Genomic DNA, 24,279 nt, shown 5'->3' with positions numbered 1-24,279 from the left:
ACATGAATACCAGAAGACTGTGGTCATTGGGGGCCGTCATGGAGGTTGGTTACCACAGGGATCCAATGAGAAGGCATCAGGTAAATTGGATTATGTTCTAAGCCCACAGATCCTGGCTCCACAAGGATACGACGGATCTGTAGATGTGAGTAAAAAGAAGCCTGAGGAACAGGCATCTATCATGGGAAGAGATCTCTGACCCCTGAGGCTGTCCCAGAGGCTGGAAGGTACCAGGAAAGAGTGGACCTTGGAATTGTTGGATCTGCAACCTGTCTTCATCGTGCTTTCAAGAATGGGCAAACTCTGAATCACATCTCAGCCATTAGGAATCAGGAACAGCTGTGTGACAATGGAGCACTTGACCCCAGTGATGGCAAGGAGAGGTAAGGCAGCTCAGATAGGCAAAATGTAGGAGAGAGAAGTTGTACATTCAGAGACAATGTTGAAGAGTTAGAAAATTCAGTACTCTTACCAAGAAAGTTCTCATATGTATTACTGACGGTACATTGTAGACTTTTTTTTAACTCACATTTTGTTAATAATTTAAAAAATGTATTTCTGTTTTTCTTCATGGATACATTTAAATAATATTTTTAAATGCTCACGTAAGTGTAAGCAAAAGATTCCTATTCCATCCCTCCTAATCCCCTGTCCACTCCTTACAATCAACTGCTCTGACCATTTTTGTCTGGATTTTCTGCCATTCGTCTCCATTTTTCTGAATAACATCTATACTGCTGTGCTTGTTTTCTCAGCTTTAGTTTTTTTTGTTGATTTTTTTGAAAGATTTATCTGAAACACAGAGTTCTTCCATCTGCTATTTTACTCCCTAAATGGTCAAAACAGCTAGGGCTGAAGACAGGAGCCAGGAACTCCATTCTGATGCCCTACATAAATGGCAGGGGCACAAGCACTGGGGCCATCATCTGCTGCCTTTCTGGCCACCTTAGCAGGAAGCAGAGCAGCCAAGTCTTGAATTGGCCCTTCAATGTGGGATGCCATGGTTGCTGTGGTGGGCTAACTTTCTCTACCGCAACACTGGCCTCCCCCCCCCTTTTTAAAGATTTATTTATTTATTTGCAAATCAGAGTACACAGAGAGAGGAGAGGTAGAGAGAGAAAGAGAGGTTGTCCATCTGCTGGTTCACTCCCCATTTGGCTGCAACAGCCAGAGCTGCATTGATCCAAAGCCAGGAGCCAGGAGCTTCTTCTGGGTCTGCCATGCCGGTGCAGGGGCCCAAGGACTTGGGCCATCTTCTGCTTTCCCAGGCCAGAGCAGGGAGCTGGATCAGAAATTGAGCAGCCGGGTCTTGAACTGGCACCCATATGGGATGCCGGCACTGCAGGCATGGCTTAACCCGTTATACCATAGCACTGGCCCCTTCCTATTGATTTTTTGACAGTATAGATAAGGATTTAGCTCTCATTTGCTATTTAGCCACATCTCACCTCTACCCCAACATTCTCTCTCTCTTTTTTTTTTTTTTATAAAGATTTATTTATTTGAAAGGCAGAGTTACAGAGAGGCAGAGAAAGAGAGAGAGGTCTTCCATCCGCTAGTTCACTCTGCAGATGGCCGCAACAGCTGGAGCTGTGCTGATTAGGAGCCAGGAGCTTCTTCTGGGTCTCCCACACCGGTGCAGGGGCCCTAGCACTTGGGCCATCTTCTACTGCATTCCCAGGACATAGCAGAGATATGGATTGGAAGTGGAGCAGCTGGGACTTGAACTGATGTCCATATGAGATGCCAGCTCTGCAGGTGGTAGCTGTACTCGCTTATGCCACAGGACTGGCCCCCAACATGCTTTTTTTTTTTTTTTTTTTGACAGAGTGGACAGTGAGAGAGACAGAGAGAGAGGTCTTCCTTTGCCGTTGGTTCACTCTCCAATGGCCACCGCAGGCGGCGCACCGCGCTGATCCGATGGCAGGAGCCAGGTACTTATCCTGGTCTCCCATGGGGTGCAGGGCCCAAGGACTTGGGCCATCCTCCACTGCACTTCCCAGGCCACAGCAGAGAGCTGGCCTGCAAGAGGGGCAACCGGGACAGAATCCGGCGCCCCGACCAGGACTAGAACCCGGTGTGCCGGCGCCGCAAGGCGGAGGATTAGCCTAGTGAGCCGCGGCGCTGGCCAGTCTTAATGTCTTTTTATAATGTTTTATATTCAGTTCCCTGTCTTTCAGCCCTACTCCCAAGTTCTTATCTGTAGAATTACTTAGTAATTCCATTTTTGAATATTTCTAGGGTTCTGTCTTAGCTTCTCCACCTTCACTTAAGGACTAGCTTTCTTGGGTTAAGTTAGAAAGTATCCACCTGTTTGTTTTTTAGCTTCCAAAATTTTGTTAGTATCTCTTACTGCTGAAGTCTTCTGTATTCTAGCTTCCTTTGTTCCTTTTTAACATTGTGATTGAGTTTGGGAGAGAGCAGACATAAATGCAAATACTTAACCTTAAATTTTTAACCAGAAGGTCCTGAATTTTTTAGAGTGAAAATAAATTAGGTTATTTAAAAATGTCATCAGAATCATGACTACATTCTTTCATAGAAGTTTCCACAGTGCCTATAGCCAGTCTCTGACTGAGGTTTGTTTCCAGAATCTTTATGGTAACATGTATCACCTTAAAGGCCCTCTTTCTCATTAAATCTTTTGTGATATTCATTATATACTTAAAATAAATTTCCTATTAGGAATAAAATATAGCCAAATCCTAAGAAAATTATATTGTTAGTAAATTTATTGGGCATCCTATAATTAGCCCTCCAGAAATTCCTATCAGATCCTATATAATTAATCATCCATATACATTTTGGTGTCTCTGTACCTTGGTAGTGGTTAGCATTTCTCATGTATCTGAGAGTTATTCATTAAAATGATAAAGCCACTAGGTACTGAAGAATTTCTGTATTCTTTTGTGTGGAAACTCTGAAGCAAATCTGTTTTTTCTTTCTTCAGCTTGGTGTCATCAGGACTCTGCTCTTTCCAAGGAAGAAGAGGAAACAGCCAGGTCTCTTGTATGTCTTCAGCATTTATTTGTTTCTTGTATTATTTTGCAGTGTAGTTATAGTTAGTTACTGTAACCTACCAGTAAATATGAAAAAAAAATCAAAATGAGGAATATGTAAAATCAAAGTGAGAATAGAAAATCAGAACCAAGGGCATTTGGGATATGACTGCACTGCAACAAATACATACAGAATTACTATAATTGAATTTAAATTTGAGTATGATCTTGGGAGTTAAAATAAATTGGAACATATAGGTCATTTCATAATTTGCATTATTTATGAAAGAAAAATTAAAATCTACAGAAAGACAAAGCTATCCACTGGCACTTAGATCAAAAAATTACCTGAAAGAATAAATGGAATATATATCTTTCAAATGATTCTACATATATATATTCTTGAGCTTTCGATACACATTGAGCTAAATTATACTAACATTATGTGGCAAGTCTTCTGTAGCTTTCGTTTTTTTTTTTTTTTTTTTTTTGACAGGCAGAGTGGACAGTGAGAGAAAGAGACAGAGAGAAAGGTCTTCCTTTGCCATTGGTTCACCCTCCAATGGCCGCCGCGGCTGGCGCGCTGCGACCGGCGCACCGCGCTGATCCGATGGCAGGAGCCAGGTGCTTCTCCTGGTCTCCCATGGGGTGCAGGGCCCAAGCACTTGGGCCATCCTCCACTGTGGGGAGCAACCCGGACTGGACTGAGTTACTGGAATTAAGACTTATTCTATGCATCTGCTCTCCCACAATATGGCGCTGAGAAGGGAAACAGCTTCTACACAGCTGCCTCCAGTTCAACCAATAAACTGTAGGACCTGCTCCTGATTGGAGGAGAGCAGCGTACTCGGCGTGTGGGTAGCAGAGTTGGGATTGGTGGAAAAGGACTATAAAGGAGGAGAGAGACAACATGCACCAGGAACATCTGAGGGGAACATCTGAGGGAACACCTGTGCAGCCCCTGAGAGAGCCGGCCGGCGGTGTGCCACTCCCCTGCGGAAGTGGGGAAAGTGGCCAGGGGGAACCGCCCTTCCACGGAGGTGGAAGGGACAGAAGCCAACCCGGGAAGAACCAGCAGCAAACCCGGGGAGGGCCGAGCAGACAAAAGAACAGCGCAGGGTCCTGTGTCGTTCCTCCATGAAGAGGGGGAGCGACATAATGGTGCCATGACTCGGATATGAAGCCTAGGCAGGATTCAGTGTCGTTTCTCCACGAAGAGGGGGAGCGACACTCCACTGCCTTCCTGGGCCACAGCAGAGAGCTGGCCTGGAAGAGGGGCAACCGGGACAGAATCTGGCGCCCCGACCAGGACTAGAACCCGGTGTGCCGGCGCCACAAGGTGGAGGATTAGCCTAGTAAGCTGCGGCGCCGGGCTTCTGTAGCTTTCCATATCTCTGTTATGGTCTTAGAAGATCTAGTATAGGCCGGCGCCGTAGCTCACTAGACTAATCCTCCACCTGCGGTGCCAGTACTCCAGGTTCTAGTCCTGGTTGGGACTCCAGATTCTGTCCCGGTTGCTCCTCTTCCAGGCCACCTCTCTGCTGTGGCCCGGGAGGGCAATGGAGGATGGCCCAGGTCCTTGGGCCCTGCACCCGCATGGGAGACCAGGAAGCACCTGGCTCCTGGCTTCAGATCGGTGCAGTGCGCCGGCTGTAGTGGTCTTTTGGGGGGGTGAACCGACGAATGGAAGACCTTTCTCTCTGTCTCTCTTTCTCACTGTCTAACTCTGCCTGTCAAAAAAAAAAAGAAGATCTAGTATTCTGGGATACTTACTGTATTTTATGGAGTGAAGGATGGCTTGTTTTTGGAATACAAAATAAAGCAAATTAAGTCCTTTGAGAAAAAAGGATGTTCTTCATCATCTTACAAAAACCTCTGTTCTTGATTCTTTTTGTTTGCACCTGTAAAACCATTTACACTCCTATAGTTTGAACTGCACATATACTCTTATTTTAACCATATGATTCTATAGTTCATGCAATTGTTTTCCCATCAGTACAGTGGTTCTTTGGCCCTTATCAGACTTGGATTCTGATGTTAGCTCAGTTCATGCCAGTGGGCAAATGGTTTTATTATCTTACAAAGTATATGACTGCAGGTAAGTTTAATTGCTCATGCCTTAGTTGCAACATCTGTAAAGGGAGATAATAATGGTACTTACTCTATAGGAATATTAGAAGGTTTAAATTCAGGTAATAAGTGCTACATGAATGATAGGTGTTGTTAATCATTATTAGCTATATAATCTTTCATACCTGAGACTGCTTTGAATATGTTGACTATATTCCTTGAAAGTTTAATGTGCAGTCCGGAAGATGAAATTGCTTGATTTAGGTTCATAAAAGTAATGCTTTTCTTGAGTAAAACTGTGTTAAATGCTATAAAAAGGCAAAGCTAGAGATAGTTTTTGTAATACGTACAGTGGAGATTTACTAACAGCTTTTTCGTAAAAACCATTAATTAGGGGCTGACATTGTGGTGTTGCATGTGGGGCCGCCACTTGCAGAGCCAGCATCCCACAAGGGTGCCAATTCGTGTCCCAGCCCCCCCACTTCTGATCCAGCTCTACTAATGGCCTGGGAAAAGCTGCACAAGAGAGCCCAAATGCTTGGTCCCATGCCACCCATGTGGGAGACCTGGAGACAACTCCTGGTTTTGGCCTGGCTCCACCCTGGCTAATGCAGCCACTTGGGGAGTGAACTAGAGGATAGAAGATGTCTTTCTCTGTCTCTTCCCTCTCTCAGTAACTCCAATTTCAAATCAAATAAACAAAAAGAACCCAATAATTAAATAGAATAACATGAAGCAATCAGAAGAAATGCAAGTGGCCAACATATATTTTAAAATAATATCTTAAAGAGACAATTGGGATTTGCAGATACATTTTTTAGGTAAAATTTAGATTGGGTAATAACCACTTTTATGAGAGAATTCTGAATTACATATACATTTTCTTCACATAGAGTAGAAAGCTAGAAATTGTGTCAAAGGAATTGTGATCTGCAAACTATTCTCTTAGCTATCAGAAACTTTATATATATTCTTCAGATACAAAATCCATATGTTTTGGTTTGGGATGAGGAAATGTACTGCCTGTATTTTAGGCCCTACAGTCTCAAAGTCATTCTAGAATCTGGATGTGATATTCCATTATAGCTGTTACTTACATACATCTAGACTACATAATATTTTATTTACTAGCTTCTATGTGCTATGTGGATTGTGCCATGAACTTTATATAGCTTATTTATTGTAATCAGTATAAAAACTCTGTGAAGTAGATTTATTGTTTTAATTCTTACATAATAAGGGAAAAGAATTATAATTATCAGTGTGTTGTAAACCTAGAATTCAAACCCATACAGTCTGATTCTAGGGCTGCACTTTATGATGCTGAACAGTTTTCATCTGTTCTGCCAACTCAGGAGTGGAAAAAATGCAAATTTTGCCAATTGTGAGTTCTATTGTTTGCCTATTTTATATTGTTAGTCTTTTCTTTACTTGAAATTAAGAGGAGCTGGAGCCATGGTGCAGTAGGTTAATCATCTGCGTGTAGTGCCGACATCCCATATGGGTGCCGGTTCTAGTCCCGGCTGCTCCTCTTCCAATCCAGCTCTCTGCTGTGGCCTGGGAAAGCAGTAGAAGATGGCCCAAGTCCTTGGGACCCCTGCACCTGCATGGGAGACCAGGTCAAGAAGTTCCTGGCTCCTGGCTTGGGATCAGTGCAGCTCTGGCCATTGCAGCCATTTGGGGAGTAAGCCAACGGAAGGAAGTCCTTTGTCTCTGTCTCTCCCTCTCACTGTCTGTAACTCTACCTCTCAAATAAATAAATAAAATCTTTAAAATTAAGAAATGTTGGGGCCAGCATTGTAGCATAGCAGGTAAAGCTGCCGCCTACAGTGTGGGTGCCAATTCTTTTCCCAGCTGCTCTGCTTCTGATCCAGCTCCCTGCTAACAACCTCAGAAAAGCAGTGGAAGATGGCTCAAGTTCCTGGGTTCCTGCCACCCACATGGGAGACCTGGAAGGAACTCCTGGTTCTTGGCTTCTGCCTGGACCAGCCCTGGCCATTGCGACCATCTGGGGAATGAACCAGCGGATGGAAGATCTCTCTGCCTACTTCAGTATTAGAATTGATGCAGATACCTTCTCTCAATCTGTCACTTTTTTTTTTTTTTTTTTTTTTTTAAGATTTATTTCATTTATTTGAAAGAGTTACAGAGAGAGGTAGAGACAGAGAGAGAGGTCTTCCATCCACTGATTCACCCCCCAGATGGCTGCAACGGCTGGAGCTGCGCCAACCGGAAACCAGGAGCCAGGAGCTTCTTTCGGGTCTCCCACATGGGTGCAGGGTCCCAAGGACTTGGGCCATCTTCCACTGCTATCCAAGGCTATAGCAGAGAGCTGGATTGGAAGAAGAGCAGCCGGGACTAGAATCGGTGCCCATATGGGATGCCAGCGCCCCAGGCCAGTGCTTTAACCCTCTGTGCCACAGCACCGGCCCCAATCTGTCACTTTCTTAAAGATTTATGTTATTTGAACAGCAGAATAAAGAGAGAGGGAGAGAGAAAGAAAGTTCCATCTGTTGGTTCACTCCCCAAATGGCTGCAATGGCCAGGGCTGGGCCAGGCCTGAGCCAAGAGCCAGGAGCCAGGAGCATCCTCTGGGTCCCCAATGTGGCTGCAGGTGCCCAAGCATCTGGCCATCCTCCACTGCCTTCCCAGGCATATTAGCACAGAGCTGGATTGGAAGCAGAGCAGCTGAAGTGGTGCCCACATTGTGGACAGGACAGAAACGTGTGCCATATGGGATGCCAGTATTGCAGTGGGCAGCTGCACCTGCCATGTCACAATGCTGGCCCTAATATGCTACTTGTTATGTTTTCATTTATCTTGTTCTGTGGATTCTTAAATTTGGATAGTAACAATTACCATATGATAAATAGGAACATATGGGGCTGGCACTGTGGCTTAGTAGACTATATGGAGTCAAACCAGATTTTCTGATATGGGATGTTGGCATCACAGATAGTGGCTTTACCTGCTATGCCACAATACCAGCCCCTCACATTAAAAAAAATGTTTATTCATAGAATTATTTGAAGGCAAGTGGTAAAGAGAGGAAGAGAAGATCAGTCTTCCAGCTGATGATTTCACTCCCTAGATGGTCACAAAAGCTAGTTCTGGGCCAGGCTGAAGCAAGAGCTAGGAGTTCCATTCTCCATCTGAGTCCCCAACATGGGTGGTAAGGGCCCAAGTACTTGGGCCATCATCTATTGCCCAGGTAAATTCAGGAAGCTGGATGGGAAATAGAGCTGCTGGGATTCAAACAAGCACTACCATGTGGGTTGCTGGCACCACAACCAGCAGCTTAAGCCACTGTACCACAGAGCCAGCCTGGATGTTTCAATTTTGTGATGATACATGCTTAGAAGTATAAAATGTTTTAATTGTTCTGATAGTCATTTTTATTTAAAAATTTCTTTTGTTTCTTGTGTTTTTATGTCATATCTAAAAAACTGTTGTCTGAGGTCACAAGTTAACACCTGTTTTCTTCTGAGAATTTTGTAGTTTTAGCTCTTATATATAGGTTGTTGTTCTCTTTTAAGTTATTTTTAGAATGTAGAATCCAGTTCATGGTTTTACATTTAGATAATCCCGTTCTCTTAGGACCATTTGTTGAAAAGACTATCCTTTTCTCCAGTGAGTGTCCTTTGTCTAAAATCAATCCACTATAAATGGGAGATTTATTTCTTTCAACCAGTTCTATTCTGTTCATCTGTTATGTCTGTCCTCATGCCAGTACCACACTGTCTTTTTTTCTTTTTCTTTCCTTTTTTTTTTTTTTGACAGAGTTAGACAGTGAGAGAGAGAGACAGAGCGAAAGGTCTTCCTTCCGTTGTTTCACCCCCCCAAAATGGCTGCTATGGCCGGTGCGTTGCACCGATCTGAAGCCAGGAGCCAGGTGTTTCCTCCTGGTCTCCCACGCAGGTGCAGGGCCCAAGCACTTGGGCCATCCTCCACTGTACTACCGGGCCACAGCAGAGTGCTGGACTGAAAGAGGAGCAACCAGGACAGAACCAGTGCCCCAACCGGGAGTAGAACCATGAGTGCCAGCGCTGCAGGTTGAGGATTAGCTTAGTGAGCCACGTTGCTGGCCCACACTGTCTTGATTATTGTAGCTTTTTAGTAAATTTTAAAATTGGGAAATGTAGATCTTCCAGGTTTTTTTTTTCCAAGATCATTTGGACTTTTCTGAATCCTTTGCATTTCTTTTTTTATTTTTTAAAGACTTATTTATTTGAAAGGCAGAGTTTACAGAGAGAGAGAGAGAGAGAGAGAGACAGAAAGCGAGGGAGAGAGACATCGAGATCTTCCATCCACTGGTTCACTCCCCAGATGGCCACAACGGTTGGAACTGGGGCTGTCTGAAGCCAGGAGCTTCTTCCAGGTTTCCCACATGGGTGGCAGGGACCCAAGCACTTGGGCTATCTTTCCACTGCTTTCTCAGTCACATTAGTAAGGGGCTAAATTGGAAGTGGAGCAGCTGCAACTTGAACTGGCATCAATATGGTGGCTTTATGCACTTTGCCATAATGCTGGCCTCTCTTTTGCATTTCTATATAAATTTTAAGATGTGCTTGTACATTACTGCAAAAAGGTAGCTGATCTTTTGTTAGGGATAGCATTGAATTTATAGGTCGATTTGGAAGTATTATTATCTTATCAATATGAGTATTAAGTCTTGTGATCCATAAACGAGATGTCTTCAAATTTCAGTATTTTCAAGCTCTCAGAATATAAATTTTACATTTATTTTGTTAAATTTATTCCTAAGTATTTTATATTTTTATACTGTTGTGAATGGTACTGCTTTCTTAATTTCATTTTTGCCTGTTCTCTGTATCTTCAAATACAATTAACTTTTCTTATTGATCTTAGATCTGTAACCTTGCTGAACTTATTCAAATGGAATTTTAGTGGCATCTTTGAATTTTCTATATGCAAAATTATACCATCTGAAAACAGTCGTAGTGTCATTTTCTCCCAATCTGTATGCTTATTTATCTTCTTGCTTAATTTCTCTAATGTCTATACTACAGTGTTGAATAGAAATGATGAGAGTAGGCATCCTTGTTTTGTCTCTGAACTTAGGGGAAAGCATCCAGTGTTTCACCATTTATTATTATATTCCTGTGAGATTCTTGAAGATATCCTGTATCTTGTTGAACAAGTCCTTTTCTTTTGGTAGCTTGTTGAATATTTTGTTGTTGTTGTTATAAATCATGAGAATGTTGGATTTTGTGAAGTACTGTTTCTCCATTTCTGCAGATGACCTTTTGGTTTTGTCCTTTTTAGTACTGATATTGTGTATTACCTTAACTGATTTTTTTGGATGTTAATCCAATGTTGTACTCCTGGGATACATCTCCTCGGTCATGGTCTGAAAATCTTCATTTGATTAGATTCATTAGCATTGAGCACTTTACCTCTGTATTAATAAGACGTAGTGGTCTATAATTTTTTGTGTGTGTGTGTAATGTCTTGTCTGATTTTAGTATTGGTATAACTGAATTCATAGAATAAATCTTCCATCCTCTTTACTTTTCCTCTTTATTTTGGAAGTTCATAAAGAAGTTAGTATTAATATTTCTTTGTTATAACTTTCCAGTGAAGCCATCTGGGCCTTAGCTTTTCTTTTTTTTTCTTTATTTTTTTTTTTAAGATTTATTTATTTATTTGAAAGTCAGAGTTACAAAGAGAGAGAAGGAGAGGCAGAGAGAGGGAAAGAGAGGTCTTCCATCTGGTTGTTCACTCCCCACTTGGCCACAATGGCTGCTGCTGTACCAATCCAAAGCCAGGAGACAGGAGCTTCTTCCGGATCTTCCATGCCGGTTGCAGGGGCCCAAGGACTTGGGCCATTCTCCACCACTTTCCCAGGCTAAAGCAGAAAGCTGAATCAGAAGTGGAGCAGCCAGGACTCGAACCGGCACCCATATGGGATGTCGGCACTGCAGGTGGTAGCTTTACAACCACTAGGCCACAGTGTTGGACCTGACCGAGCTTTTCTTTTTGGGTAGTTTCTTGACTAGTAATTTAATCTCTCTTAATAGAGATCTAGGCCAGCGCCACGGCTCACTAGGCTAATCCTCCGTCTGCAGCACTGGTATCCCGGGTTCTAGTCCTGGTTGGGGCACTGGATTCTGTCGCAGTTGCTCCTCTTCCAGTCCAGCTCTCTGCTGTGGCCCAGGAGGGCAGTGGAGGATGGCCCAGGTCCTTGGGCCCTGCACCCGCATGGGAGACCAGGAGGAAGCACCTGGCTCCTGGCTTTGGATTAGCGCAGCACACCGGCCGCAACGCACCAGCCATAGCGGCCGCTTGTGGGGTGAACCAACGGAAAAGGGAAGACCTTTCTCTCTGTCTCTCTCTTTCTCACTGTCTAACTCTGCCTGTCCAAAAAAAAAAAAAAAAAAAAAACCAGAGATCTGCAATTTTTTTTTCTTTTTGATACAATTTCATTAGTTTATATCTTTCTAGAATACTTCCACTTCATGTATGCCATCTAATTTGTTGGCATACAGTTCATATTTTTTATAACCCTTTATATTTCAGATGAGTTTAGTGGTCATACTTCCTTTCTCATTCCTGATTTTAGTGTGTTTTTATAGTCTTCCCCCCGCCTTATCAGTTAAATGAAAAGTTTGTCTATTTTGTTGATTTTGTTTTTAAAGATTTATTTATTTATTCAAAAGGCAGAATTACAGAGAGAGAGAGGGAGTGGGAGTGGGAGAGGGAGAATCAGAGAGAGCGAGCTTTTCCACCCTCTGGTTCATTCCCCAAATGGCCGCAATAGCCAGAGCTAAGATGATCTGAAGCCAGGAGCCAGGAGCTTCTTCCAGGTCTCCCAAGTGGGTGCAGGGATCCAAAGGACTTGGGCCATCTTCCACTGCCTTCCCAGGCACATTAGCAGGGAGCTGGGTCGGAAGTGGAGTAGCTGGGACTTGAACCAGCACCTATATGGGATGCCAGCAATGCAGGCAGTGGCTTTACCTGCTGCGCCACAGCTCCAGTCCCCTTGTTGATCTTTAATCCTCTGCCTGTGGTGCTGGCATCCCATATGGGCGCCAGGTTCTAGTCCCAGTTGCTCCTCTTCCCGTCCAGCTCTCTGCTGTGGCCTGGGAAGGTAGTGGAGGATGGCCCAAGTGCTTGGGCCCCTGTACCCACATGGGAGACCAGGAGGAAGCACCTGGCTCCTGGCTTCAGATCGGCGCAGCACCAGCCGTAGCAGCCATTTGGAGAATGAACCAATGGAAGGAAGACCTTTCTCTCTCTCTCTCTCACTGTCTAACTCTGTAAAATAAAAAAATTAAGAATGAATTTTTGGTTTCATTGATTGTCTAATCTTTTCTATCCTGGATTTCATTGATTTCCAATATAATGTATAATATTTATTTTCTCTTAGTTATATTGGATTTAGTCCTTCTTCCAATATCAGAAGGTATATGTAGGTAGTTTACTACAAACATAATTTCAACTCTTTCTTCTTCTTTTTTTTTTTTTTAAGTTTTATTTATTTACTTGAAAGGCAGAGTTACAGAGAGGCAGAAGTAGAGGTAGAGAAAGAGAGCGAAGTCTCCCATCCGCTGATTCACTCCCCAAATGACCACAATGGCCAGACCTAGGCCGATCCGAAGCCAGGAGCCAGGAGCTGCTTCCAGCTCTCCCATGTCAGTGCAGGGGCCCAAGGACTTAGGCCATCTTCAACTGCGTTCCCAGGCCATAGCAGAGAGCTGGATCAGAAGTAGGGCAGCCGGGACTCAAACTGGCACCCACATGGGATGCTGGCACTGCAGGTGGCACTTTTACCTACATTGCCACAGTGCCAACCCCTGTCATTTTTTTTTAAAGAGGGTGTTCATAGCTGAAGATATGTTTCTAAACATTGCTTTAGTGGTATATTGTAAGTTTTGGTATGTGTGTTGATTTTAGTTTATCTCAAAATATTTTGTAATTGGGGTTGGCGCTGTGGCGCAGTTGGTTAACGCCCTGGCCTAAAGTGCCAGCATCCCATATGGGCACTGGTTCTAGTCTTGGCTGCTCCACTTCTGATCCAGCTCTCTGCTATGGCCTGGGAAAGCAGCAGAAGATGGCCCAGCTCCAATTTTAATCCAGCCCTCCGCTGTGGCCTGGGAAAGCAGTAGAAGACGGTCCCAAGTCCTTGGACTCCTGCCACCCGCATTGGAGACCAAGAAGAAGCTCCTGGCTCCTGGCTTCAGATCACCGCAGTTCTGGCCGTTGCGGCCATTTGAGGAGTGAGCCACCAGATGGAAGACTTCTCTCTCTTTCTCTCTCTACCTCTCCTCTCTCTGTGTAACTATGATTTGCAAATAAATAAATCTTTAAAAAAATTTTGTAATTCCCATAATGATTTTTCTATCTCTTGATTATTTAAGAATATTATTTCATTTTCACATATTTGTAAATTTCAGATTTCTTTCTGCTACCTATTTCTAATTTTTTAAAAAATTTATTCATTTATTTGAAAGGCAGAGTTACATAGAGTGTTTTGCTCCTTTCTGCCAAAGATAATTGTTGAAAAGGTCATGAAAATCACTCCTTTGGGTATTTTGTAATGTATGAAAGGATATAATTTTTCCCAATGTCCTATTTTTCGAACAGCTTACATATGTAAAGAATATGATATAGTCCCAGTGTGCAATCTGTATTTTGTTCTTTATGATTATAAAGGCTATATTGGCTCCTAATTATGATTTCCAACCTATTTTAATGGGCCTATATTAATTCCATTGACATAGCAAAATTGTAAACTTGGGACTTAATGGGAGCATTGCAAAATAGGTAACAAAGTTTGTGCAGTATGGTCACAAACAGTTTTCAAATAACCAGTAGCTGATTGGCGGATAGTATCTCCTTTCCATTTCTGAAAATTTGACCTACAGATTCAAGACAGGTTGTTTAGTTGAAGAATTAGCTGAAGAATTTGACCCACAGGGATAGATTATTCTGCTGATCCCCACTTGAGAAGTATCTGTATTCTGCTATTCTCAGATGATATATGTTGTATAGATGTTTGTTAGGTCTAGTTGATGGTGTAGTGTTGCCTAGGTCTTCTGTTTCCTTACTGATAATTTGCCTAGAGGCTCTGTTTGAAGACTCCAGCTATGAACTGTTGAACTGCTGATTTATCCTTTAAATTCTATTAATTTTTGCTTCGTGTGTTTTGAAATTTTGTTAGGTACATATATTTATAATTGTTATACTTTTCTGTCAGATTGACTCTTTTATCATAAAATACTCTTTGTAGTAACAATTTTTGTTAAGGTTTATCTATTTCAATGGAGTCACAAAGAGAGAGTATGAGACAGAGAGAGAGAGAAATCTTCCATCCACTGGTCCACTCCCTAAATGGCTGCAGTGGCCAGGCCCGGCACAGGCTGAAGCCAGGAGCCAGGAGTTTCTTCTGGTCTCCCGCATGGGTGCCAGGGGTCTAGGTACTTGGCCGTGATCTGCTGCTTTCCCAGGCCATTAGCAGGGAGCTGGATCAGAAGCAGAGCAGCCAGCACACAAACTGGCACCCATATGGCATGCTGGCATCATGGGCGGCAGCTTTACCTGCTGTGCCACAACGTTGGCCCCGTAGTACCAGTTTTCATTTTAATTATATTTTGACTGACATTAACATATCCACTTTAGCTTGCTAATGATTGTTCACATGATGCATCTCTTTTTCTATCATTTTTCTTTCAGCATGTTTGTTATGTTTGAATCTAAAGTATATCTCTTGTAGACAACAACACATAGTCAGAGCTTGTTTATTCAGTCTGACAGTCTTGGCCTTTTAAATCTTACTCAACAAATTCACAATTAATGTTAACACTAACATCATTTGGTTTATGTCTGCCATTTTTCTGCATCCATGTGTCTCATGTCTTTTGTTTCTTCTGTGCTGTCTTTTCATTAAGTGAATGTTGTCTATATAAAATGTTACTATCTTTAAGGATTTTCTTGGTGGTTGCTCTAGGGCTTATGCATATCTCTTCAGAATCTACTTTAGATTTACACTAAATTCCAGTGCTGTACAGAAATGCTACTCTTAAGTAGCTCTAGTCTCTTTTTCTCCATTTGGTGCTATTTTTGTTACACGTATTTCATCTGTATGTTATAAACAATTATTAATACATATAAAGTTACATCTATTTAAGAAGCTAAGAAAGGAGAACAAGTGGCAAGGTAATACAAAAAGATAATAGAGAGATGAAACTAAAAGATATCATAAATTTTCCATGAACTTTGTGAGCCTTACAATGTGCTTGTGTATCTATAACCTTGTTATATTAACTTTTTTATTTACCATTTCTATCATTTGTGTGGACCCAAGTTACGGTCTGGTGTCATTTTCTTACTCCAGTACTACTTTCCTTTCAAGATTGTCTATTTTTCAGCATGTTTGCTATAATATATCAGGTGTGGTCTATGCATACTTGGAGTTAATTGAACTTCATGAATGAAAAATGTTAATTTTTCATCACATTTGAGAAATGTCAGCTATTATTTCTTTATTTGTTTGAAAGTCAGAGTTACACACAGAGAAAGAGGCAGAGAGAGAGAGAGGTCTTCCATCTGCTGGTTCACTCCCCAATTGGCTGCAATGGCTGGAGTTGCACAGATCCAAAGTCAGGAGCCGGGAGCTTCTTCCGGGTCTCCCATGCCGGTGCAGGGGCCCAAGGACTTGGGCCATCTTCTACTGCTTTCCTAGGCCATAGCAGAGAGCTGGATCGGAAGTGGAGAAGCAGGGACTCGAATCAGCACCCACATGGGAAGCTGGCACTGCAGGCCAGGCTTTAACCCACTGTACCACGGAGCCAGCTCCAGCTGTTATTTCTTTGAATTTTTTTTTTTTTTTTTTTGACAGGCAGAGTTAGAGAGAGAGACAGAGAAAGGTCTTCCTTCCATTGATTCACCCCTCAAATGGCCACTGTGGCCAGTGTGCTACGCCGATCCGAAGCCAGGAGCCAGGTGCCTCCTCCTGGTCTCCCATGCGGGCGCAGGGCCCAAGCACTTGGGCCATCCTCCACTGCCCTCCCAGGCCACAGCAGAGAGCTGGCCTGGAAGAGGGGCAACCGGGACAGAATCCGGCGCCCTGACCGGAACTAGAACCCGGTGTGCCGGTGCCACAGGCGTAAGATTAGCCTAGAGAGGCGCGGCACCGGCCAATTGTTTTTTTCTTCTTTTTCTTTTATCCAATACTATATGTAGTACTCATGCATATTGATGCACTTAATAATGTCCCACATTTCTCTCAGGCTTTTGTTTATTTTCTCTCATTCTTTTTTCTCCTTGCTCTTTGGATTGTAGGAACCCTATCAATTAAACTTCAAATTGCTGATTTATTTTTTCTTCTGCCACTTCAGATGTACAGCTTAGCGTGTTTGGCAAATGTTTCACTTCAGTTATATACTTTTCTACTTTATGATTTCCCTTTGGCTCTTTTTTATAACTTCTGGGTTTGTTTGTTTGTTTTTTTGATAAGACATTGTCATCATACCTTCCTTACTTTAATTATGATTTTCTGAGTTTTATTTCTATGATGACTGCTTTGAAGTTTTAGTGCATAAGGCAGATATCTAGGTTTGTCTTTTCTGATTTTTCCTTTGCATATGGATTTTTCTTTCCTGTTTCTTTGCCTGCCTGGTAATTTCTTATTTAAAACAGAACAAGTAGGTCATGTATTGCAGCAGCTGTGGATACTGATTCCTTTCCCCTGTTTTTCTTATTTCTGTTGCGTATTTGTTTGAGTGACTTGCCAAAATTATTATTAGTTTTTCTTGGAAAGGGAGAGATAATGGAACTCTTCTGTAACTGGTTCACTCCCCAGATGCCCACAACAGCCACGGCTGGGCTGAGTCAGTTAGGAACCCAGTACTTACTTTGGGTCTCACATGTGCTTGAGTGGTTGGTTTTCTCCCACAGTACAATACAAAATGAGGTAACATGAACACCTAATGTACAGTTTTTAGAACTGGTGACTCCTGGATCCTAGCTAAGTGAGTTTTTACTTGTTTTGACTACAGTGCATAGTTCCGATGACTTAAATTAATCAGAATTGTGTCCCCCCCCCCCCCCCCCCCCCAGGGAACAGTGACATTTAAGGATGTGGCTGTGGACCTCACTCAGGAGGAATGGCAGCAAATGAAACCTGCTCAGAGGACCTTATACCGGGATGTGATGCTGGAGAACTATAGCAACTTAGTCATAGTGGGTAAGGGTAGCTTTGCGATTTGAAACAATTCGTTTCCATTTCTTGAATGTCTAAAGACTTTAACTTGCCAAATAAGGGTAACTGTCCTTCACATGATTTTTACCCCATTTTTCAATTATTTTGTGTAGATAATTTTTTTTTTTTTGACAGGCAGAGTTAGAGAGACAGAAAGGTCTTCCTTCTGTTGGTTCACCCCCCAAATGGCTGCTACGGCTGGCGCGCAGCACCAGTCGGAAGCCAAGAGCCAGGTGCTTCCTCCTGGTCTCCCATGTGGGTGCAGGGCCCAAGGACCTGGGCCATCCTCCACTGCCCCAGGCCACAGCAGAGAGCTGGACTGGAAGAGGGACAACCAGGACAGAACCGGCGCCCCAACCAGGCCTAGAACTTGGAGTGCTGGTGCCGCAGGCGGAGGATTAGCCTAGTGAGCCGCAGCGCTAGCCCTGTGTAGATAATTCTTAACCATCAACTTTCACATATAGTCAAGACCCCAAGACCTGGCCCAAGGATTGTATGGTTATATCCAGTGTTAACATGCAGCTCCTTTGCTCTTTCCTGTATAGGCTGTCAGCTTACCAAACCAGATGTGATCTTCAAGTTGGAGCAAGAAGAGGAGCCATGGGTTATGGAGGAAGAAATGTTTGAGAGGCAATATCCAGGTGAATAATAACAAATATCTCTGAATGAGAAACCCACGTGACAGTTTTTCAGTGAGGGTTGCTACCTTATTACATTTTCCAAAGTTTCTTAAAACCCCACTTTTCTACAGTGACAAATGGTAGGAATACTTTGAAATACTTATTCTTCCTATATTGAGACTGTCTTTTTCACATTTTAAAGGAAGAATAGCCATGTCTTATTTTAGGATGCCTGTCTCCCCTAATTCATTTACAACCTTTCTTTCAAAATTCCTGTCCCTGAGAACCTTGGGCTGTCACTTTCATTTATGTTCATAGTTTTATTTTCTGCTGCACTCAGTATTTTGTGGATGTGTAGTATTTTAAAAACATGCTTGTTTCACACGTAGGTTCCTTTTAATGTATTTCCTTCTTTGCATTTTTGAGAAGCCACAGATTTGTGTCTTGTAACAATATTCACACTGCTCATTATACTTTACAACCTGTACAATCCCATGGCTCAGAAATGTAAATTTCTGGCTTAGAAATCTCTTAGTAGCTCCTCCACCTTCTATTTCTTTTGAAAATACATTATACACATACTTGGTTAAAAAATATAAACATTTCAAAAGATACATGAAAACAAATCCCCCTCTTGCCCTTGATACTCAGACTCTTCATTTCCTCTACTGCATAGTGTTTTTTTCTTTTTAATCAAAGATTTATTTATTTATTTGAAAAGCAGAGTTACAGAGAGAGAAAGGGAGACACAGATCTTTCATCCACTAGTTTATTCCCCAAATGGCTGCAGTGGCTGGAACTGGGCTGATCTGAAACCAGGAGCTTCTTCTGGGTCTCCTAAGTGGGTAATGGGGACTTGGGAACTGGGACATGTTCTGTGCTTTCCCAGGCACATTTGCAGGGAGCTGGATCAGAAGTGGAGCAGCTGGGACTTGAACCCATGTCCATATGGGCTGCTGGAGCCGCATGCTGCAGCTTTACTCACTGTGCCACAGTGCTGGCCCTTCTTTCAGAGATTTGATATCTTTATAATGCCAAAGCTTTTGTCCAGCGATATCTGTTAGTACCTATCTACTGTTGTGCCCTTCAGAAGTGGCATTTCCACATTTTCCCTTTTTGGTTTTTGTACTTTTCTTGTTAAGTTTATTCCTAACTGTGACAAGAGAAAAAGCCAGTGCTATAAGAATTGGAAAGAAAGCTGTAAAATCATTTTGTTTACAGATGATGAAATTGCATGCTTGGAAAATGAGAGAACTGACAGAAAAAGTACAACAAATAGTAAGAAAACCCAGTGAGATGGTAGGATATCAAATTAACAAATAAAAATCAGTAGCTTTCTTATATACTTGAACAACTAAGTAGAGGATATAAAGGAAAGGAAACTGCATTTACAATAGTAACAATAAAGATAACATTCTGTTATGGGTGTGGACCTGGGCATGTAACAATATACAGAACAGTGTTCATCTTCATAGAGCTTGTAATTTAGAACCTGAGGTTTTGTTTTTTTTTTTTTTGGGGGGGGGGTTTGTTTGTTTGTTGTTTTGTTTCTTTTTTTGACAGAGTTAGACAGAAAGTTCTTCCTTCCGTTGGTTCACCCCCCAAATGGCTGCTATGGCCGGCGCTCTGCGGCGACCCGAAGCTAGGAGCCAGGTGCTTCCTCCTGGTCTCCTATGCAGGTGCAGGGCCCAAGCACTTGGGCCATCCTCCACTGCCCTCCCGGGCCACAGCAGAGCTGGACTGGAAGAGGAGCAACTGGGTCTAGAACCCGGGTTGCTGGCACCTTTGGCAGAGGATTAGCCTAGTGAGCCATGGCGCTGGCTGACACCTGAGGTTTTGTACGTGGGAAAATAATCTTTAGCCTTCATATTTGCCTTCACATAACATTCTTGAGACATACATTTTCCCCCCCAGTGATTTTTGTAAACAGTTCCCTGAGTGCTTTAGACAATTCTCTGTTGTTTCCTAGCTGCGTGTGTTGCTTAAAGAAGTCTGAAACTTGATTATTCCCTGTCATGGGTAACTTCGTTTATTTGTCTGTATGCCCATAGATTTCTTTTTCTTTAAAAACTTAGACTTTATGAAACCATATCTTAAACTGATCAGTCAAGTAATATCCGTTTTTGTTTTAATTTGTGGATACATATTTTTTTTACTTCTTGTAGTGCTGTTGCATAGATTTGCTGCTGATTCCTTTTGTGCTTGTTTGTTCATATTTGAGTGAGTGCGTTTCCTTCTGAAGGTACTGTTTATAGAAGGTAACGTTGAAGACTATCCAGAAAAATGCTCTGAGCTAGTAAGAAGCCTCTGTACGTCATACTGACCTCCCTTATCATACAAGGTTTTGTGTTATAAATTGGCTTACTGTTTATTTGTCCCAAGCCAGAGATTATCATTTGCATGCTTCCTCGCATTTTGTATCTTTATCACCCTCCTGTAGCAACAGTTAGCTTGTGTAAGAATAGTGGCTGTTTGCATATCTCACTGTTTGACAGGGCCAGATGAAGTCCATTATGTTTCTTCCACCATCTCAACACCTCTGGATTCCATTGTTGAAAAACTGATTCATATATTCTGTCCACAGAGGTGTGCCTTGTTTTAGAGAACTCTCTTCCCTGTACTTTTCTAAGAAACAGCAGCCACTGTCTGTCTTTCTCCCCTACCTTGTTTGTAGCTTTCTTCCTTCCCTACCTTGTACAACCTATCCTTCGTTCCTTCCTCATGTTCTAGAGTTGGAGTTTAGTTCCTGTTATTTTCATTGAAGATGTGTTTTCTTCTTTTCGTATTTGCAGAGTGGAGAGGAAACAGATGTTTCATTCCACCATATTGAAACAAAAAAATCTTTGATCCTGTGAATCACCCTTTTTTTTTTTTTTTGGGCAGACAGAGTTAGACAGAGAGAAAGGTGTTCCTTCCATTGCTTCACCCCCAAAATGGCTGCTATGGCTGGCATGCAGCGCCAGTTGGAAGCCAGGAGCCAGGTGCTTCCTCCTGGTCTCCCATGCAGGCGCAGGGCCCAAGCACTTGGGCCATCCTCCACTGCCCTCTGGGGCCACAGCAGAGAGCTGGACTGGAAGAGGAGCAACTGGGACAGAACCCGCGCCCTGACCGGGACTAGAACCTCGGGGTACCAGCGCTGTAGGCGGAGGATTAGCCTAGTGAACCGCGGTGCCGGCCATGAATTGCCCTTCTTAGAAATGTCTGTCTTCTTTGCTCTTCTCTAAAGCTTTCTGATATCTTCTTGCTACCCGTTCATTGTTTTTCTTCCCTGTTTCCTTAGCTATCACTGTATATCACCCAAAATAATTCTAAATTACATGTAGCCTCCTTTTTCCTCTGTGTGCCTTTATGATTTATATGTGTTCCTACCATTAACTCTGTATTTAACTCCAGACATGACAATATTTGAATATGTATCTTTGTCTCCAGAATTGTGAAATTCTCCACATCTTTGCCTTTGAGTATTCTTACCTTGTTTTAGCAATTGTTTAACTTTCACCACAATTTCCAGTAAGTTGTCCCCAGTATTTTGAGCCTATGTTGTTCTTTATCTCACAACTAACTTCTATTTCATTTCTACCAGAGTGACTGGAGTCTAAAACATATATTGTCATATGTTTTCACAATTTTATGTTTGAAATTTAAACTATTAACCCACCAAGAAAAAGAAAGTCTTGTGCCTTATTCTTCGTATAAATGATAATTGATGTAAGAGCTATATTTGAAAAGATTTTTTAAAATTATTTTTGCTATTTTAAAATGTCTGCTTGCAGACCTTAAAAGTAAATGCAGAGAAAGACAGCATAATCACATGAAATATTATTGGAATCATAAATTGAATATGAAGTTTTTTTTTTTTAATGAGTTAGAGAATACCTTGAAGTTTTTAAGAGAAAGGCTATAGAAGGAGTTACAAGATTGAGAGGTTTACTTTTTTGTTTTTAAATATTTATTTAGTTTGAAAGAGTTACAGAGGGAGAAAGTGAGCTTCCACTCTGCTTGTTCACTCCCCAGGTGACTGCAACAGCCAACACAGGGCCAGGCTGAAGTCAGGAGCCAGCCAGGAGCTTCATCCAGGTCTCCCGTGTGCTTGGCAGGGTCCAAACACTTGGGCCATCTTCTGCTGCTTTTCCCAAGCCATTATCAGGGAGCTATATCAGAAGTGGAGCAGCCAGGACATGAGCCAGTGTATTAAGGTGGTGACATTACCTGCTATGCCACAATGGTGCCTGCCCGACTCCACCCCACACACTTTTTTTTAAAGAGAAATTGCATTCAAGTTGTTTTCTTGTAACATCTATAGATCCTTAAGATTTACAAAAAATGAGAAAACAGAACAAAACATTTGGAGAATAATATTAGCATGACCTGTTTGTGGGGTACAGGACGGAGTATTTTAAAATATTAGTAAAATTGAGGATGGGCTATCCAGTGTAGAGTTAGAGAGTTCTGAATCATGCTAGTTTTCATGTCCTCTTTTACCTTCTTTTTCATTTTTTAAATGTCAGTCTTTATTTTTTTCCTGCCTTTAATCATGGATAGTTTTACTCTATGCATGGAAGATTACCAATATTTACAAGCAGAGGCTTACAAGATTACTAAACAGTAAGGTTTAAAAATGTCTCATTATCTGAATTAAATGGCTCACAGTTGATTGGCCACCAAGGGAATGAAGAGCCAGTGTAGGACTAATGATGTAGGGGAGAATCATACTTTGGGAGAAATCATGAAAGAATAAAGCAAAGCACAGTGGGATTTTACGTTAAGGACTGCTCGTCTAGAAATGAACATGAGATAAAATGATAGTACCTGCTATAAGAACAATGCAGTAAATCAAAAACAACTTGCTTCCTGATCTCTTAGGCTTTTCATTGGAAAAAATTAGATTTCCTTATTTTTATTTTTATTTATTTATTTTTTTGACAGGCAGAGTGGACAGTGAGAGACAGACAGAGAGAAAGGTCTTCCTTTGCCGTTGGTTCACCCTCCAATAGCCGGCGCGGCCGGTGCGCTGCGGCCGGCGCACCGCGCTGATCCGAAGGCAGGAGCCAGGTGCTTCTCCTGGTCTCCCATGGGGTGCAGGGCCCAAGCACTAGGGCCATCCTCCACTGCACTCCCGGGCCACAGCAGAGAGCTGGCCTGGAAGAGGGGCAACCGGGACAGAATCCGGCGCCCTGACCAGGATTAGAACCCGGTGTGCCGGCGCCGCAAGGCGGAGGATTAGCCTATTGAGCTGCAGCGCCAGCCTCCTTTTTTTTTTTTTTTTTTTGACAGGCAGAGTGGACAGTGAGAGAGACAGACAGAGAGAAAGGTCTTCCTTTGCCGTTGGTTCACCCTCCAATGGCCGCTGCGGCCAGTGCGCTGCGGCCGGCGCACCGTGCTGATCCGAAGGCAGGAGCCAGGTGCTTCTCCTGGTCTCCCATGGGGTGCAGGGCCCAAGCACTTGGGCCATCCTCCACTGCACTCCCGGGCCACAGCAGAGAGCTGGCCTGGAAGAGGGGCAACCTGGACAGAATCCGGCGCCCCGACCGGGACTAGAACCTGGTGTGCTGGCGCCGCTAGGCGGAGGATTAGCCTAGTGAGCCACGGCGCCGGCCTATATATTTTTTAATTTAAAGATTTTTTTCCAGTTTTTTATATCAGTTTCTTTAGTTAGATTTAGAGTTCCTCTTTTTTTTTTTTTTTTTTTAAAGATTCATTTATTTACTTGACAGGCAGAATTACAGAGAGGCAAAGAGAGAGGTCTTCCATCCACTGGTTCACTCTGCAAATGGCCGCAGTGTCTGGAGCTTCTTTGGATCTTCCACGCAGGTGCAGAGGCCCAAGCACTTGGGCCATCTTCCACTGCTTTCCCAGGCCACAGCAGAGAGCTGGATCAGAAATGGAGCAGCCAGGATTCAAACCAGCACCAATATGGTTTGCCAGCACTGCAGGTAGCAGCTTTACCCACTACACCACAAACCTGGCCCCTCGATTTCCATCTCTAATAAGCTTTGGCTTTAAGCATATATAAAAATCAATTAAAATCAGATGGAAAATTGGCATTCTTTCCATATTTATTACCAATTTTGAATTGGAATTGGTTTGGACAGCCTACACTTCAAGTATGTTTAAGTAGAAATAAAGGAATCAGAACTTTCTGAGAATTACTTGGCTTGTGGTATACAGAATAAACAAAAGATAAACTTAGGATCATTTGGCAGTTAATCCAGGAAAAGTAATGAGAACTTAAGTTTTATTTTTCTTATTTATTTATTTATTTATTTTGACAGAGTGGACAGTGAGAGAGAGAGAGACAGAGAGAAAGGTCTTCCTTTACCGTTGGTTCACCCTCCAATGCGCTGATCCGAAGCCAGGAGCCAGGTAC

The 24,279-nt window shown here is 42.6% G+C and overlaps 1 protein-coding gene across 6 annotated transcripts in view; it reads left to right on the top strand.

Annotated features, from left to right (window-relative positions):
• Positions 1-24,279, top strand: part of ZNF568 (zinc finger protein 568) — a 100,072-nt gene that overhangs the window by 5,708 nt on the left and 70,085 nt on the right. For 2 of the 6 annotated variants that reach the window (XM_070062278.1, XM_070062279.1), the window contains exons 2-5: positions 103-383; positions 2,951-3,009; positions 17,151-17,277; positions 17,838-17,933. In XM_070062278.1, the coding sequence (XP_069918379.1) occupies positions 350-383; positions 2,951-3,009; positions 17,151-17,277; positions 17,838-17,933 (316 nt within the window). In that variant the 5' untranslated portion in view covers positions 103-349. Of the gene's footprint in view, positions 1-102; positions 384-2,950; positions 3,010-17,150; positions 17,278-17,837; positions 17,934-19,130; positions 19,212-23,626; positions 23,846-24,279 lie in introns of those variants that run through there. The other 4 variants (XM_070062277.1, XM_017342424.3, XM_051847075.2 and 1 more) reach the window with 4 other exon arrangements.

This window comes from Oryctolagus cuniculus, chromosome 18 (assembly GCF_964237555.1).
Source record: "Oryctolagus cuniculus chromosome 18, mOryCun1.1, whole genome shotgun sequence".
In the NCBI taxonomy this organism is placed as follows: Eukaryota; Metazoa; Chordata; class Mammalia; order Lagomorpha; family Leporidae; genus Oryctolagus; species Oryctolagus cuniculus.
The sequence above is the reverse complement of the archived record's forward strand: the minus strand, read 5'-3'. Positions and strand labels throughout refer to the sequence as shown.